The sequence below is a fragment of the Podarcis vaucheri genome, assembly GCF_965113315.1.
Source record: "Podarcis vaucheri genome assembly, chromosome: Z".
Classification (NCBI taxonomy): Eukaryota; Metazoa; Chordata; class Lepidosauria; order Squamata; family Lacertidae; genus Podarcis; species Podarcis vaucheri.
Window position 1 is genome coordinate 40,594,588 of NC_138758.1, and position 17,307 is coordinate 40,611,894.

Genomic DNA, 17,307 nt, shown 5'->3' on the forward strand with positions numbered 1-17,307 from the left:
CTCCCTGTGTTTCCAGAACGTTTTCCTCAATCTGCCAGCGTCAACATGAAGATTCTACCCCAAATTAATCGGGATGCTACATTCCCTCTGCAGAATACATCTGATGAACACCTCTGGAGAACAGCCCACTTTCTATTCAAAGAACACCAAAGAGAAGCACACACGATCACCCAATCTTTATTCCTACCCCCACCCCACCCCACTTTCTCGGCAAAGATAATTGCATATTGTCAGGTATGACGGCACCTGAAAAAAATGTATTAATCTCAGAGGCATTGATACTGAGAAAAGTGTGTGTGTGTGTCTTTGTTGAAAATTCTTGCTTTTAATAAAAGCACAGTGAAGGGTCGCTTCTTACTGATAGACCAGCTCATGCATGCACATTCCTCACTTCAAGACTGCAATGCCAGAGACCTTTTCAGACGGCAGTCATGGGAGGCTGATATGAAGTCCTGCCGGGTGCGCATTGGATGCCCTCCCCCATCCTGCATTGAAAGCTACCAACTCTGATTGCTTATGGTCCCTCCGTTATGGAAGGCAGGAATGCCCCTGGGTACCAGCTGCTGGAAACCACAGGAGAGGAGAGCACTGTGCTGCTCAGGCCCTGGTTGGCCTCTGTGAATCTAGGATGTTTGACTATCCGGGCCTTTGGCCTGATCTAGCAGGGCTCTTCTTATGTTCTCATGTTTTGCAGCATTCCCAATCATACAGCAGCAGCAGCAGCAACAACAACAACAACTGCCTGATTCACATCTTCTGATAGAGAGAAGTTCCCACACAACAAAACTAAATGCTGTGTGCACACCGCAACAAGCTGGGGAAATCAAAGTTTCACTGGCACCAGACAGGTGTCAACTGAGTGTTCATATAGTCAGGGCTTGGAATGTAGGAAGCTATTTTGTACTGGTCCATAGCTCAGTTTTGTCTACTCTGATTGGCAGTGGCTCTCTGGGGTTTCCCAGCCCTGCCTGGAGATGTCATTGGGACCGAACCTGGGACCTTTTGCTTACAAGGCACATGCTCTACTATTGAGCTATGGATGACCCTTCCTCATAGCTCTTGCACTCTGCCACTGTGACTCTTCTTGCATCCTAACCCTTCCTGGTGGGTCAGTGGAGGATCTGATTCAGCCAAAGAACTTGGAGAAGGGAGGCCTCATGTGCTCAGCCTCTTGACGGAGTCTTCTGCCTGGGTATACTCACTGGTTGACCTTGGGCCAATCACTCACCCTTAGCCTAACCTACCTCACAGAGTTGTTGTGAGGATAATATGGACAGAGATAGAGAACTATGTATACCACTTTGAACTCCTTGGAAGAAAGGTAGAATATAAATGCAACACATAAAAATGAATTAATATTTTTGCTTGTGAATCAGGATGTAAACAGGGGTAGGAAGCCTCTGGCCCATGGGCCTAATTAGGCCTACCAGCCTTCCCTGTTTGGCTCACAAGACCTTTTGACCCAGCCACCCTCACCTGCCCTATACCTGCCATCATATATGACATCAGGGGTGAGGCAGCTAAAGATGGAGCTGGGCCAAAGTCACTTTGCACTTGCAAATTCTTGTGCATGCTGCTTTGTAATCTCCAATGACCTGCACGTGCAAAAGCAGGTCATCTGTTGTCATTGTGATAGACAGGTAAATGGACTCATCCACCTGTCAAACTTGGCCTGTGTGGTGTGGGGGAGCTAAGGATCTGACCTGCTGGCTGGGTTTAGTTTCCCCACCTCTTCTGTGCCGTATAGGCACGTGGCAAGATATATTATGTTTGAGGATCTAACAGTGGTGTGTCCTTTACAGCAGCTGTCTTGAACTCCCCAGGAAGGGGCGGGGACCTCCTCTTGCTCCCAAGGTCTACAGATGGCCTCTGCCCCCTCTTCAGAGAAGGTCCCGTCCCATCTGATTCAGGATCTCTGGGAGCTGCCAGGTCCTGACATTTCTTCACCAAGAAATATACGTTCCCAAAGGCAGATGAGGATCATCGCCATGCCATTGCAGAAATTACCTGATGAAAATTCTGGTCCAGGGAGATGTGTCGGAGGCCCCACGGCAAATGAGTGCGACCTTCTGAGTACCCCTCCCCTGCTACGAAGGCTTGATGGGGCTAACATGGAACGGCGCTCCCAGGATCTGCCGTGTCCCCGGCGACACCTCTGAATGACAGCCAACAACCGGCGTCTCTGCACGGCAGGAGGCAGAGCGCGGCTTTTGACAAACACTCACAGGGAAATAATAAAGTGGCAAACTAATTTTGCATCGGACACACTTACCAGAGCATAAAGAGCCTCTGAAAAGGAGACATCTTGTGCCATCTATCTTCCTTAAACACCCAAGCTGTGACAAAGTGGAAAGCAAAATTATGATGAATGATGGGACATATTTCCGTCGGTACCTGGGCGCTTTAACCTGGCGGAATGGGTGCTAATGAAAGACAGAACTTCTGCCGGTGTTGCGGGGGGAGATCTACTTGCAACACACACACACATACACACAAGTCTGTATTATAAATTGGTGCTTCGTTTTCATCAAAAGCGCATAATGAAGGAGCATCTCGTGACATAAATTAAAACCGGCAAGTGATGGGTCAGCATTGCGCCATGTTGCGCGAAGACAAATGGCCGCCGATCCCTTGACAGTGGCTGTATCTCATTTACAATATTTTTCTCTCTCCCTGTGTGTGTGAGTGTGCGAGTACATTTCCCGATTGCAAAGGGGAACATAGCGAGGTTTTGTTCGTCAATGGCGTCAGCGTCATTTATTTTACTGCCTCATTTGAATATGATGAATACCAGAGTCCTTTATTTGTTCACAACAACCAAATAATTGTAGATCCACCAGTTTAGCTGCAATTAATCATGGGATGGGTTCTCCCCCTCCTGCCACCCTTCTCCCCCAACAATCCGCTATAAACATGACATTGAACAATAAAAACATTAACCTCTGCTTGCAACAACGGAAATATGTGTGTGTGCATGTGTAAATATATATACATATATATATATATATATATATATATATATATATATATATATATCTACGAAATCTACGAAAGCATATATATATATATATATATATATATACACACACACACACACACACACACACACACACAAATATGCACATGCACCTATGTACAGACACATGTGAGCACACACACACACCAAAGATCTATCTGGCTGTTCAAACCTCTTGCAAGGTTAGTGGTCCATAGTCAATATATTTCCAGATGTGGCAACTCAAATTTATTATGTAATTAGCTTCAACTCTCTTCCTTTTCCACAAGCTTGTGGGGTGGGGGTGGTTAACAATGGCTAAAAATAAAACCACACAGAATGCAATTCCTATTTTTACCTCTGATAAGGAGCTCAATGCTGACGAGCTGCTCAGAGCTCAGCCTAGATGGGTGCAAGAAGACCACAGCGCAGTTCTGGGGGGCCTGATTTGAATGCAGAAGTTCCCCAGTTTGATTCCTGCCATCTCCAAAGAAAAGGGATTAGATGGCACAGGGCTTTGTGAACTGGTTTCTTTTCCCCTGCCCCCACCAGTACTTTGTATTTTGATAATGTGGATGTTCACTACAAGCCACTTTGGGCACACGGTATATAAACTAAGTCAATTAAATGATCAATAAATCATCCTACCCCCTTCTTTATGTGCCCACTGTAAGACAGGCCTGGAGACTGACAACAAGGGAGAGAGGGTCTTTTTAGTGGTGGCTCCCCTGCCTGTGGAATGCTCTCCCAGGTAAGGCCTGTTTGGTTAACAACATTGGCATCTTTTCATGAATTTGAGAAGTCTCTAAACTTGATAGTGAGTAGAGCTTGCCCTGTGTTAGACAGCTCAGAAGTCGGGACCAATGAATAACTAAGGCTGCAGGAATTCACCAGAACTCAGGTGCTGAGCAAACCTCAACTGGAACCTGAAGCCTTCTGGTATACTTTCTCCTGTCCTGTCCAGGAGGATCTAATGACTAGCCTAGCTTCAGTCTGGGACCTTAAGGTACTTCCCTGGGCACTTGCCATGGTCAGCAGTATGAGGTGGGCAAAGAGGTGGGAACAAGAGACCACAGGGACCAAAAAGGAAACAAGGACAAAGAAGGAAACAAGAGTCAAGAAAAGCCAAAAGCAAGGGCTGAAGAATGAATCAGAACTGGTGGCCAAACTAGAAGGAGGGATCAATTAGCTAGCCAGATGTCATGACCAGGGATGCAGGATTGCACTGGAGCTCAAGAATATCTTACTGCTCAAGTGAAGCTCAAGCTGAACAGGAAGCCAGTGATACTCTACTCTGAGTGGGTGGAGTCCAGGCCCTGAAGGTCCTTCACTGAGAAGCTGCCACTTGCAGTTCAATGGCTGGTCACATGGGGCAGCTACACATTGACCCAGCAGACCCCCTACCCTATTGTGTGCATATGAAGGAGCTGGGCAGGAATCTTTCCCATTTCAATCCCTGGAGAGGCAGCGATTGAAACTGGGATCTTAGAATAGAATCATAGAATCATAGAGTTGGAAGAGACCACAAGGGCCATCGAGTCCAACCCCCTGCCAAGCAAGCAAAGAAAGGGGCTCCACTGCTGAGCTTCACCGCTTCCCCAGGAGCAGGAAAAGGAGCAGCTATCTCCTCCTAGCCTGATCTCTTGGTGTCCTGGTTACAGTCAATAAGTATTGAAACATACTGTTGTGTCTTCAGGAAAAAAAGCAGTAGGACTACCGTCACTTGCTCTTACTTTGCATTGCTCTCATTTGCCCTCAGTGAGATCATCATGTAATCTTACCACAGAGTGCTGCCACTCCATTTACTACATGAGTAGGGGTAGGGGAGTATTTTGGTTTGGTTCATGTTTCAAGTTTTTCCAAAACAACATCGGAAACACATCTGTCCTTCAAAATTCACACTTTCAAAACCTGATGTTGTCCAATGACGTTTGTTGTGTCACACACCACACCCACTGGTGTGAATGAAATTTATCAATACATGTTAATTTCTGCATTGTATTTGAGATTTCACATGATGTGAAAGGCACTTCTGGAAAACCAGTGGAATATAGTGCATGTCTGGTGCTCATTTCTGTGTTATTCGATTCGGGGGGGGGGCACATTTTAACGCAGAAAACCTTGGGAGTAAAGTGATATAATTTGGAGGCTGGTATGCTAGCACACAGTTATTTCCTGCTTGTTTTCATGGGGGGGGGGGGTCACAGGGAATAGAAGCACACATGTGCACAAAGGAAGAGGGAGTAGCAATGTTGTCCAATGACATTTGCTGTTGCGTCATGCCACACACACTGGTGTGAATGAAATCCAGTGTGACATGCTTTTAAACTGTGAAAAAGCTGCTGTTCCATAAAACTACAGGTACTGCAATGTAAGAGGAATATAAGAAAACAGGACAGAAGCACTGGCATTATAACTGGGAAAACTAACCCAATATTCCCCATAGCTGAGTGCACACTAAGGGTAACTTAGAGCGGACCTACTGAAATTAATGAACAGTCCAGGGGGTGGCACTGAACATAAATTAGGTCCATTAATTCTAATAGGTCTACTCTGTGTAAAACATAGTTGCCCACAATCCTAGCCTTAATAATTCTCCATGAAGTCTGCTGAAAAGCTCCATATCTGTACACTCAGCTGTCCCTGAGCCCCCTCCCACAATCCCTTGCACCTGCTGCTCCCTGACAAAGTCCCATGGCGCACGTGCAGTGGAGAGTGTTCCTTTTAGCACTCTGATTCCAGCCTGAGGCTCTGGAAAAGGAATGCATCCAAGATGCCCAAATGACAGCGCCTCCGGCAAAAGACACTTTAGCGCTCAGCAGCAGCAAAGTAAAAAGGGAAACAAACTTGCAGGGCATGGGTGACAGCGGGAGATGAATTCCATCGCAGGATCAAATCATTCTGCTTCTGACAGTTAAAGAGGTGGAAGGAACTAACACAGGTTCCTCTTAAGTCAGGCTTGTTCATCTAGGACAGGGTGGGAAACATTCGGCCATCCAGAGGTTGCTGAAGTACAACTCCTGGATGCTGTTGGACTACAGTTCCCGTTATCCATCACCACTGGCAAATTGGTAAATAAGAGAGCATGCAGGCAGCTGGGGAGCTGGCTGAGGTTGGTGGGGCAGTGCCCCATTGCCTCTAATGCGACAGCCGCTACTCGTAAGAAGAGCCTTGTTCAATCAGGCCAAAGACCCACCTAGTCCAGGTCCTGGTCTCACAGTGGCCAACCTGGCGCCCCAAGGGGAGGTTAGCAAGGAGGACCAGAGAATAACAGAACTTATCCAATTTGTGATTCCCTCTTCCATTTCCACTTCTTCCCCTCTCTTTCACAGTTCTATGCCACCAGTAGAGGCTGCTCCAATTGAATGAATGGGAGCACTGCTCCACCAACCTCACCCCCCACCTGCCTGACTTCCTTCCTACTTGCAAGTTAGGTGATGATATATGGACTGGGGAAAGAAGTCTTTTGCCACTTGGCACTTGGCTGCAGATGCCTAAGGAACTGCCCCCATGGCAGTTAGATCAACTCTACTGGCTCTGCAAGGAACGCGGGTGGCGCTGTGGGTTAAACCACAGAACCTAGGACTTGCCGATCAGAAGGTTGGCGGTTCGAATCCCCGTGACGGGGTGAGCTCCTGTTGCTCGGTCCCTGCTCCTGCCAACCTAGCAGTGCGAAAGCACGTCAAAGTGCAAGTAGATAAATAGGTACCGCTCCGGCGGGAAGATAAACGGTGTTTCCGTGTGCTGCTCTGGTTCGCCAGAAGTGGCTTAGTCATGCTGGCCACATGACCCGGAAGCTCCCTCGGCCAATAAAGCGAGATGGGCGCTGCAACCCCAGAGTCAGTCACGACTGGACCTAATGGTCAGGGGTCCCTTTACCTTTAACTGGCTCTGCAGCAGCACCTACAGTCCAGGGGGTGGCACTGCAAGTAAACCCCCTTCTTAGTCTCACCAGCCCTCCTTTAGTAACTCAGCAGGAAGGAGGAAGGGAGACAAACCCAAAATTACTCTTACATTGTTCTTATGTCCCTGCTTATGATCCCTAGCAGCTGGTACTGGGAGGCACACTGTTTCCGACAGCGGAGGTATAACATAGCCATCGTGGCTAGTCACCATTTCACAGAATTATAGAATTGCAGACTTGGAACTTGGGTTCTAAACTGCCACTGCTCAACTAGATCTTCCCCAGCCAACAAAGACCATTCATTCTCTAGCCTGGGTGTGTTCCTCCAACAACTGCACGGAGCCTCATAATGAAGAATTGGCCCCGGCTGACCCAAAGAGGCCGGCAGAGCAGAGCAACAAAGAAAGGAATGCAATGCGGGGACATCCTCCCTGCGCGAGGAGTCCTTAGCAGCCTGCAAGAGTTTCCCGTGCGGTGAATGCAGCAAGCACATCTCTCCCCTCCTTCCTCTCCCCCTCCCTCTCCAAATGGATGGTGGCGAAGGCGCACTCCAGCTGCCGGCGCCTCGCTGCCCTTGTGCGGTTCCCTGCCAGTTGTGCGTTGCCGATTGCAATGAGCGCCACCATCTGCCGTGCCACGTGGACATCATAATCTTCCCTTAATTACATTAGCTGTGCAATCAGTTACTGCATTACAAGGCCGACGATGAGCTTTTAAATCTTGGTGGAAATCATAAATAATTGCAATAAGTGCCAGGCGCCAGATGCGAATGCCAACGCCGTGCGCGCTAGATAAATAGTAACCTCACGACGCAGCATTCCGCGGCTGTCCAGCCACCGGGGCCGCTGGGTGCCTTCACTTTCCCCCGGTCTCCCGCGTTTGTGACCTGTTTGTGATCGTGCCATTCTCGCATTAAAAGGGAAGAACAAGAGGAAGCAAGGAGAGAATGAAGGGAAAGAAAACTCGACCAGACAGGCCTTTAAAAAAGAAACTGAGATGTTAGCCTTTTTTTAAAAAAAAAAAAGTATTCTGGTCATATCACAAACTTTTAAGATGCACGTGTGGGGAGGAAATGGGCCATTCAGGGGTCTTTGTTGTGTAAGAGCTGGCACGCTCTCAAAATTACCAGGAATAGTGGGGCAAGAATGGAAACAGACGCTGCGGGGCTGGAAGCCGTTTCTCACAACGGCAAAAAAAGAAAGAAAGAAAGAAAGAAAGAAAGAAAGAAAGAAAAGTTGTAAATGATAGCCGAAGAGGTTAAGGAAGGACCTCTTTCCTGAATCCAAGCTGCAGGGAGAGATTTTGCAAGCCAAACTAGTCTTCTCTGTCCTGCTCTTATGGGGGGGGGAGTAAAAATCATCCATGGATAAATGGTACTTCACACAAACACACACATGGAATGGGTGGAGGGGTGCAGTGTGGAGGGATTCCATTATTTTTACTTTCTGAAAGACATAAACTGAAATTCACTTAGCCTTCAAAATTCACACTTCCCTGAATTGTGCAGTGCAGTGCTCCAAACAAATCATGTTTACAAAAAGTTATACAGTAGGATGAAATGCATACAAAAATGTATATATATCAGAAGACATCTGCACTAAAATTCTGCCAGGTTATTTGCATTGACTTTTAAGAAAAAACAGCAAAAAAAACTGGGCTTAAGACTGGAAAAATAAAAAAGGAAATTGACAGATTCATTTTCCCCAAATGCATCCTATAGATATAAAAATGCATCATATAGATATAGATAGATAGATAGATAGATAGATAGATAGATAGATGATAGATAGATATAGATATAGATAGATAGATGATAGATGATAGATAGATAGATGATAGATAGATAGATAGATGATAGATAGATATAGATAGATAGATAGATCTCCTTATTATAATTCAAAGCCTCTGATGTGTTAATGGATATTTGGCAATCTCTGGCAATAAAAGTGGTGTTTCTTCATGCACACGCGAGTTACTTCTGTAACAGATCTAAAAGCATGGACAGAATTTCTGGATCACCTCAAACACAACACTTTTCGCACATTTGGCTGTCACTTATGACAGCTTAGCTTAGGCATGGTTGTGCATCACTTGTCATTCCTATCATCGGCTGTTGGTGCATGGTGTAAGGTCCGGGGGGGGGGAGGCCTCTTGAACAGAGGACTCTGGGACCAGGGCCCCAAGCACCTTACTTCCTCTGCCCACAGGTCTATTCTTGGACTGTCCAAGGAAGTTTCCAACCTATCCGCTGTGCTGGAATGGTCAAGGGCACTAGTGCATCTCGTCAGCCCAGCTGCACCAGGTGACTGGAGGAATTAATTGGGGCCTCAGTTTATAATCCTCAACCTGAGCAATTTGTCCACCTGGAAAGGTGCTAATCAGTTTTGCCTTCTTTGGAAACAGGTCACCAGTCCAACTTAGTCCATTTGCCACAATACTTTTCTCTGACTATTCTAGAGCCTGGCTACCAGCTTGTTTAGACCACCATACCCTCTTTTCCTTCCTTCCTTCCTTTCTTATTTCACCCTACTGGACAGCTGCTGCCAGTCAGTGCAGACAATACTGAGCTAGATGGACCAATGGTTTCTCTCTGTAGAAGGCAGCCTCCAGCATTCCTATCTGAGTCAGTCCCTTATACCTTTATTTTATAGCTTGCCTTTCCTCTCCAATGAGCCCAGGGTGACTAACAGGCACACAATTAAAAAACAAAGCAAAATCATTATAAAACTGATCAGAACATGCTAAAAACAATCTCAGGGATGCTAGGGACAGTGCTCTTCAGCCACCGAATGTCTGGGTAAAGAGGAATGTTTTCAAATTCCTCCTGAAAGTTAGTAACAATGGAGACAGGAACATTCCATAATTGGGAAACCACCACTGAAAAGGCCCTGTCACAGGTAAGTGCCAACCTGTCTGCCCCCGGTGGTGGCACCACCAGCTAGGTCTGAACTGCAAATTGTAGGGTCTGAGGTGCTTAGCACTGGGTCCAAACTACTTGGGTCCAAAGCCATTTAGGAAGGGCTGTCTTAAGCATATGCAGTGCCGGGGTGCAAAAATCCACCCGGTGCCCCCCCCCCCATGGAGCTGCTGCGGCCGGAGCTCGGTCAGATGCCAGATGTTGGTGACAGGGAGGGAGTTACAAATCAAATAAAATGGCCAGGGACTCCGCTGAGCCGATTTCTTTGTCGCCTGTGTTGCCCTCCCTGCTCACATGTCGCCCTCCGTTTTCAGTTAGGCGCCTAAAATTTGGGAGGCAGGGGAAGGGAAGGTGGAAAGTTAAGGCTGGCGGCTGCCGGGCACCCAAGTGGAAAGCCTCTTGGGCGGCTTGTGAAAGCCCGTTCAGGGGCCCGAAGCACCTGCTCACTTTGGCCCCACGGTGCTGTGGCACCTTAAGACTTTGAGGATGACTCCGCCGTCAGACGCTGGGCAGGAGGGCGGGGGGTTGGGGTGGAGAGCCACCTGCAGCAGAAGAGCCCACCAGGGCGCTCCGACAGACGGACAGGCTCTTCCCCAGACTCAACTCTTGGGCCCCGGACTCTTGGCCTGGCGCCCCTGAGAGCCCGGAGTCTGGGTGCCCCGCATCCCTAGCGCCTATGGGTAATACGGCCCTGCATTTAGGGCTCTAAATGCTAGTCCTAACACCTTGAATCGTGCCTGGTAGCTCACTGGCAGCTGATGCAGTGCTTTCAGGACTGGGGTCATATGACCTCATTGGGCTGCCCCGCTTAACTTAGCAGCCACATTCTGCACCAGCTGCAGCCTCTGAACAGTCTTCAAGGGCAACCCATGTAGAGCACATTACAGTAGTCAAAGTAGTCCTAAGAGCCACTGAGCCTCACCACGTGTCTGCTCAGCAAATCTGCTGATATGCACCACCTCAAATGTGATGACTGTCATCCCATTCACAATTGTAAGCCATCCCTGAATTTGCAATTATCAGAGCATACCCTCCAACATTTCTCCGATGAAAATAGGGACTTCCCATTCCATAATGATAATTTTACTATGTATACCCCACACATCCGACTGGGTTGCCCCAGCCACTCTGGGCAGCTTCCAACATACTGTATTTAAAAAACATCATTAAACATTTTTTAAAAAAACTTCCCTATACAGGTTTGCCTTCAGGTGGCTCGGGGGGTCAGATACTCTCCAACATTTCTAATGAAAATAGGGACATCCTAAAGAAAAGTGGGACATTCCGGGATTAAATCAGAAACTGGGACAACTTCTGTAAATCACACCCCTGCAAAATAGGGACACTTGGAGGGTCTGTCAAAGTTTTGAGCAACTCTACCTTCAAAGGCAGAATACTTCCATTCACCAGATGCAGGGGACATCCAGTAGGGGATGGCCAATACCACCATAAAGCCCACTATTTGTGATGTTCAGGCATTTGGCATCCTTATGTAGCCAAAACAGCACCAGCCCATGCAGAGGAAGTAGCAGAGCGAGGAGTTTTCAAAAAGGCACTGGTGGAGGAAGGGGGTGCAGGGGGTATAGCTCACCCTGGGTGTCACCTCCGAGAGGGGGTGACATCGCCACACTGCCCCCAGGATGCTAGCCCCACCCCTGGGTGCACAGCATGTGCACCGCTCCGGGTGCTGGAGCAGCTAGCCCCACCTCTGCAAAAAGGACAAGATAAATCTACAGTCATATCTCATGTTACGTTCGCTTCATGTTACATTCTTTCAGGTTACGTCCTGTGGCGACCCAGAAGTACCAGAAAGGGTTACTTCCAGGTTTTGCCACTCGCGCATGCGCAGAAGTGCAAAATAACATCATGTGCATGCACAGAAGTGGCGAATCGCAACCCGCACATGCACCACTGCAGGTTGCACTCTTTTCATGTTGCGAACGGGCCTCCGGAATGGATCCCGTTCGCAACCAGAGGTACCACTGTATAGGGAAAAGGAAAGCCTAAAAGGGGGCATCTTTAGAATACTGACTAGCTTGGGGTGGGGAGAAGGCAAACAAGGATGAAGAATGGAATCAAGAGGTTGGAATCCTAAAAGTTAGCATTTTATAGAATCACAGAATTGTAAAGTTGGAAGAGACCACGAGGAAAATCTAGTCCAAACCCATGCAGCTCAGGAATCTTTTGTCCAACGTGGGGCTTGAACCCACAATCCTATACACAGAAGTTCCCTTTAGCTATTTTGCTAAAGCAATTACTCTGTGAAATGGTGTTCCTGTACTTGTTATTTATTAATAGCTTCTAAGCAATTTAGAAGTGTAAAAAAAAACCAAGTATGAAATCCATACATTATTAAAACACAAAACAATACTATCAAAACATTAGGATGAAAAAAAAACCCCAATGATTAAAATTTACAATAAAACAAGCCAGTTAAAAACTATGCCAACTAAAACTGTTATAACAAGGATTAACACAACCAGAATCTGGAAGTTCAGGTTCAGGGAGAAGCTTGCTAAAACAAGAGCTGGCAGAATGCCAATATGAATGACACCTCTCATATTTCTGCAGAAGGAGCATTCCAGAACCCAGGTGCTGCCAGTGAAAAAATCCTCCTCTGTGTTAGCACCAACTGACAATCATCAGGTTGTGGCAAAACTATCATCTATGCTAATATCCATCAACGTATCTTGTGGCAATGAGTTCCATAAGTGAACAATGGGTGGCATGCAACCTCCAGAGACCATTTTGGTTGTGACTCCTGGAAGACCTGCTCCCTGCCTCTCAGGCATTTTCCACCTGGCCTAGAAGAATGGGGCCCTGACTGACTCCAGCTACAAAAGCTGAGACTGCTTGGGCTGGGATGTTACTGAGGGGGTTTTGTTGAGAGGGAGGGGTTGGTTGGTGCTGTCACTGACATTCATTTTTCGTATCTTTATTTTTAGTTCTTACTATGATTTATGTGCAAATTGTTCTGATGTTATGACTGCTTTTGTTATGTATCTATATTCGTAAATATTTTTTATAAGTCGCCTTGAACACAATTTTAAACTATGGAAAGGCAGCGGACAAATATATTTTATGTTGATGGTGGTGTTGATGAACTCCAAGCAGAGGGGTGGGCTGCTTATGGGCCTCTTCGAAATGTATTCATTCATTCATTCATTCATTCTATTTATATACTGTCCTTCATCAAAAGATCTCAAGGCAGTTCACAAGATAAGAACTGATAAACCAATTAATCAAAAATAAATAAATTCCTAAGCAACATACATTTAAAAACCAATTTATTGTGGCCAGCCTTAGCCCTACTCAAAGCAGACTCATTTAAATCGATGGACATGACTAACTCAGGCCTGTTCATTGCAGAGGGTCTACTCTGAGTAAAACCTACTTGAATAAAACCCAGAATTTGCTTGGCCTTGTTGGAGACAGGTTACTGGGTCTGATGCCCCTTTCATTTTCCAAATGCGGCCAATTTACACATTCAACCAGATTACAACTCCGAACACAGTTTACTCACCAGAGGTTTTGCTGGAATTAAGCAAAATCATGCCACCTGACAACACCTGCCAATAAATAAGCCGCGGTGACTCCTGGCCAGCTACAGAGAGGGGGTAATCTGACAATGGCAGAGAGCAGGACAGCGGCTCCCTCTTCAGGTTAGTTATGATACTGCCACACAATTAAACTAACTGGAAGTTTTTTCTTTGAGACCTCTCAGCTGCGAGTCAGTGAAATGGGCACCCCCAGCTTCCTTCAAATCAGAAAATGTCCCCTAATGAAAGGTTTTCTGTGCAGATGGCATCGTTACCAATTTATGTGCCTTTCTGGATTCAGGCAAGAAGGCAACTTCCTAACTCATAAATGCTTTTGTCTGCTTTGTTTTGCCAAGGCAGGGTAACTTTCCCTTTGATGAGTTAATGAATACATTGCTTTTGTTGGAAAAAAACACACACGAAAGCACGACCATTAATGGGCTGAGAGGAATCTCTAATTTCATTCGCCGTCCCATAAGGGAAGTGAAAAATCTGTCCAAGAGTTTCTCCATTGCTCTTCAAAATAAGTAAAGAGAAATAACAAAACTCCTTAATGACGGAATTTATCACCCCCTCCCCAATTGCCACCAAAATGAAACTAATTTTTCCCCACACTTCCCATCTTCCAGATTTCTGAACAGCTGAGATTAAAAAAATTTCAGCTGTTATATTTGTCAGTGCAACAGAACAACAGAGAGCAAGAGAAGAGGTGGCTTTGAGAGTCAGTCTTATTCGTGTTCACTCAGAACACATTGTTGGAGGCAAGACCTCTTTTAATGGCAGTTAATAGGAATCACAATAAGGGGGAGTCCATCTGGTTGGCCACTGTGAGAACAGGATGCTGGAGTAGATGGGCATGTTTATACAGTGGTACCTTGGGTTAAGAACTTAATTCGTTCTGGAGGTCTGTTCTTAACCTGAAACTGCTCTTAACCTGAAGCACCACTTTAGCTAATGGGGCCTCCCGCTGCCACCACGCGATGTTCTATTCTCATCCTGAGGTAAAGTTCTTAACCCGAGGTAATATTTCTGGGTTAGCGGAGTCTGTAACCTGAAGCGTCTGTAACCTGAAGCTTCTGTAACCCGAGGTACCACTGTATACTGAATTTCTATCCTTCCCTTCATCCCAAAGGTGCCCAGATAAAACCAGATAAAACACCTGGTTTTATTTGGCATTTTAAAGGTATACATTTTCACCATTAAGGTGTCTGTCAATGCTGTTAAATAAATAAGTAAAATACAACCCAGACATGTAATTTTGCCACGGATTTTTAACATGTAATATGTGTATGTGCATGTGGAGAGAGAGAGAGAGAGAGATGGCTGGTTTTAGTTAAACTTTGAAAAAATGGTTAGGCCGCTTTTGTTCACTTTAGCACCTGAACAGCGTATTCAGTGTTAGTCCTACTCAGAGTAAACTCTTTGAAAAATGAATACCGTTTATTTTGCATACTAATGAAAAGGGTTTGCAAAATACATTTTCAGCTACATTGCTACAGATCTGCATGTCATGACTTTGTTATACTTGTTGCTACTTTAGTTGGAAAAGGTGATTTTAATGAGGGCTGTTTCCACACATCCCTGATGGAATAAGATGGGAGAGTCCTGCTGAAGAATTAAATACAGGAATATTACAATGGCATGAGTACCTATCGTACTCAGTTGCCAGGGAGGGTTTTTTTGTTTATGTTGCTATTTACATTCATTGTCCATTTATGGGGTGTGTGGGGTGTTAGGGGAGGGGGGTAGTACCTCTGGTGGAGGTCATGTTCCTTCTGGGGTAGTTTGTCCACCTTTGGCCTTCACTCTGCACTCAGATCTCACCTGTGGCTCCTAGAAGCTGTCAGCATGCGACAGTGGCCAGGCCAAGAGGGGAGTCGTTCTGCGTGGGCAGCCCAAAACCTCCATACAGTGGTACCTCGGGTTAAGAACTTAATTTGTTCTGGAGGTCCGTTCTTAACCTGAAACTGTTCTTAACCTGAGGTACCACTTTAGCTAATGGGGCCTCCCGCTGCCGCTGCGCCACCACCACGCGATATCTGTTCTCATTCTGAAGCAAAGTTCTTAACCCAAGGTACTATTTCTGGGTTAGCAGAGTCTGTAACCTGAAGCATCTGTAACCCGAGGTACCACTGTACACACTACCCAGACTTGCACCCCAGGCAGGTCACTTTAGTGCTGCTAACACAGATGTTTCACTTCACCCCTGGAAGTGTACTCCATTGTCTCATGAGACAGATGCCAACAATATATTTAAGAAAACTATTTAAAAAATACTCCACATGCCTAGCTTTGATCTGTTAATTTCAGTGGGTCTACTCTGAGTAGAACTTAGTTGGAGAAACCCATCGTGTATATCAGTATATTTTATGATACGCTTTAAATTGTGTTATACAAACGACTTAGAGGGCTTGATGATTATATGAACCCCACTAAACAAATGCATAAATAAAATAAAGGAATTACAGTGCGGCAACACCTACACTTTGGATAGCTGACAGGCACCTTTGCTGCTCTCATTTCAGTGCCTGCTAAAAACATTTTTGTTTTGACAAGCTTACCCAGAGACCTAATAAAGTTGATGTGAATTTTAATCTGTTTTTAGTTTATTCCCCCCCTTTTTAAAAAGTCTCAAATTATTGTTATTAATTCTAGATATTGATAATATTATTTCTTTATCTTTTTTTGCAAAACCTCTGAGGGTTGTTTTTTTTTTTTAAAAAAAATACAATCAGTGTAGAAACTTTATTAAATAAAATAAATAAAACTTTGATGAGGACACTGCATGAAACCTGCATGTGTGAGCATCCTCAAATCCATGGCACTCTTTTCCCAGCAAGTCAGGATAGGGCCTGCACCCATTTTTATTTTAGAATTGTCATTGGAAAGTGACTTTGGACTGGTTCAAGCACTTTCTTTATATAGAAGACATATAAGTTGCTTAATCGAAGAAGCTCTCTTAAGTGACACATACAACCGTAATTAAAACACAGCTAAAAGTTCACAACACTTTACAAAAGATTTAGAAAGCATTATCAGTAACACAAGAGATAAAATTATATAGGTGACTAAATTATGCATGTTGGTAGGCTTGCTAGCTTTTCCCTTTTTCAATACAACAGCCTGAGCAGTATTCAGCTAAGAGGATGTGATGGCTAGTATCCCTTGGGACTGGTAGGATGGAAGGCAGGGAGCCCAACAGAATCAGAGACACTGACAGGCCACACCCATTCATTCTAGTTTTGTCCCTATCCACCACTCTGCAGAAATCCACAAGGGCAACATTAAGATTTCAGAAGGGGAAGCTGACTGGGTGTAAGTAGAAAGAGAGGTGGCAAGAGGGGACAACTGAGAGCAGACTGATATCAGAGAGGCTGTGCCCCATTTGCCCAAGCAAACCAGTCAGTCTCCACTAGCACAGGCTTGAACACTAAAAAGGTAAAGGGACCCCTAACCGTTAGGTCCAGTCGTGACAGACTCTGGGGCAGCAGTGCTCATCTTGCTTTATTGGCCAAGGGAGCCAGCGTACAGCTTCCGGGTCATGTGGCCAGCATGACTAAGCCGCTTCTGGCGAACCGGAGCAGCACACGGAAACACTGCTTACCTTCCCGCTGGAGTGGTACCTATTTATCTACTTGCACTTTGACGTGCTTTCAAACTGCTAGGTTGGCAGGAGCAGGGACCGAGCAACGGAAGCTCACCCTGTTGCGGAGATTCGAACCGCTGACCTTCTGAGCGGCAAGTCCTAGGCTCTGTGGTTTAACACACAGCGCCACCCGCACAAAAAGAGGAAGTGCATGTTACATTTTTTTGCATGAAAAGTAGCTAGTCCCTATGAGGCAGGGTGAGATGGGTGGGGAGACACACAGCTTGTTGTGGACGGCGTCTCCATCCTGAAAAAAATTAAAACCACCACCATATGTTTGCAATATACACAGCAATGTTTCCTGGC

The 17,307-nt window shown here is 45.9% G+C and overlaps 1 protein-coding gene across 8 annotated transcripts in view; it reads right to left on the reverse strand.

Annotated features, from left to right (window-relative positions):
• Positions 1–15,840, reverse strand: part of LOC309523706 (uncharacterized protein) — a 34,483-nt gene extending 18,643 nt beyond the window's left edge. For 2 of the 8 annotated variants that reach the window (XR_014215534.1, XR_014215537.1), the window contains exons 1-2: positions 15,108–15,840; positions 2,273–2,336 (exon numbers count right to left, since the gene is read on the reverse strand). Coding sequence is in view for 1 of the 8 variants with exons in the window: in XM_082207784.1 (XP_082063910.1) it covers positions 2,273–2,336; positions 7,010–7,111 (166 nt within the window). In the remaining 7 variants the exon portion in view is untranslated. Of the gene's footprint in view, positions 1–610; positions 2,952–3,353; positions 4,375–7,009; positions 7,151–15,107 lie in introns of those variants that run through there. The other 6 variants (XR_014215536.1, XR_014215538.1, XR_014215535.1 and 3 more) reach the window with 5 other exon arrangements.
• Positions 15,841–17,307: the final 1,467 nt, after the last annotated feature.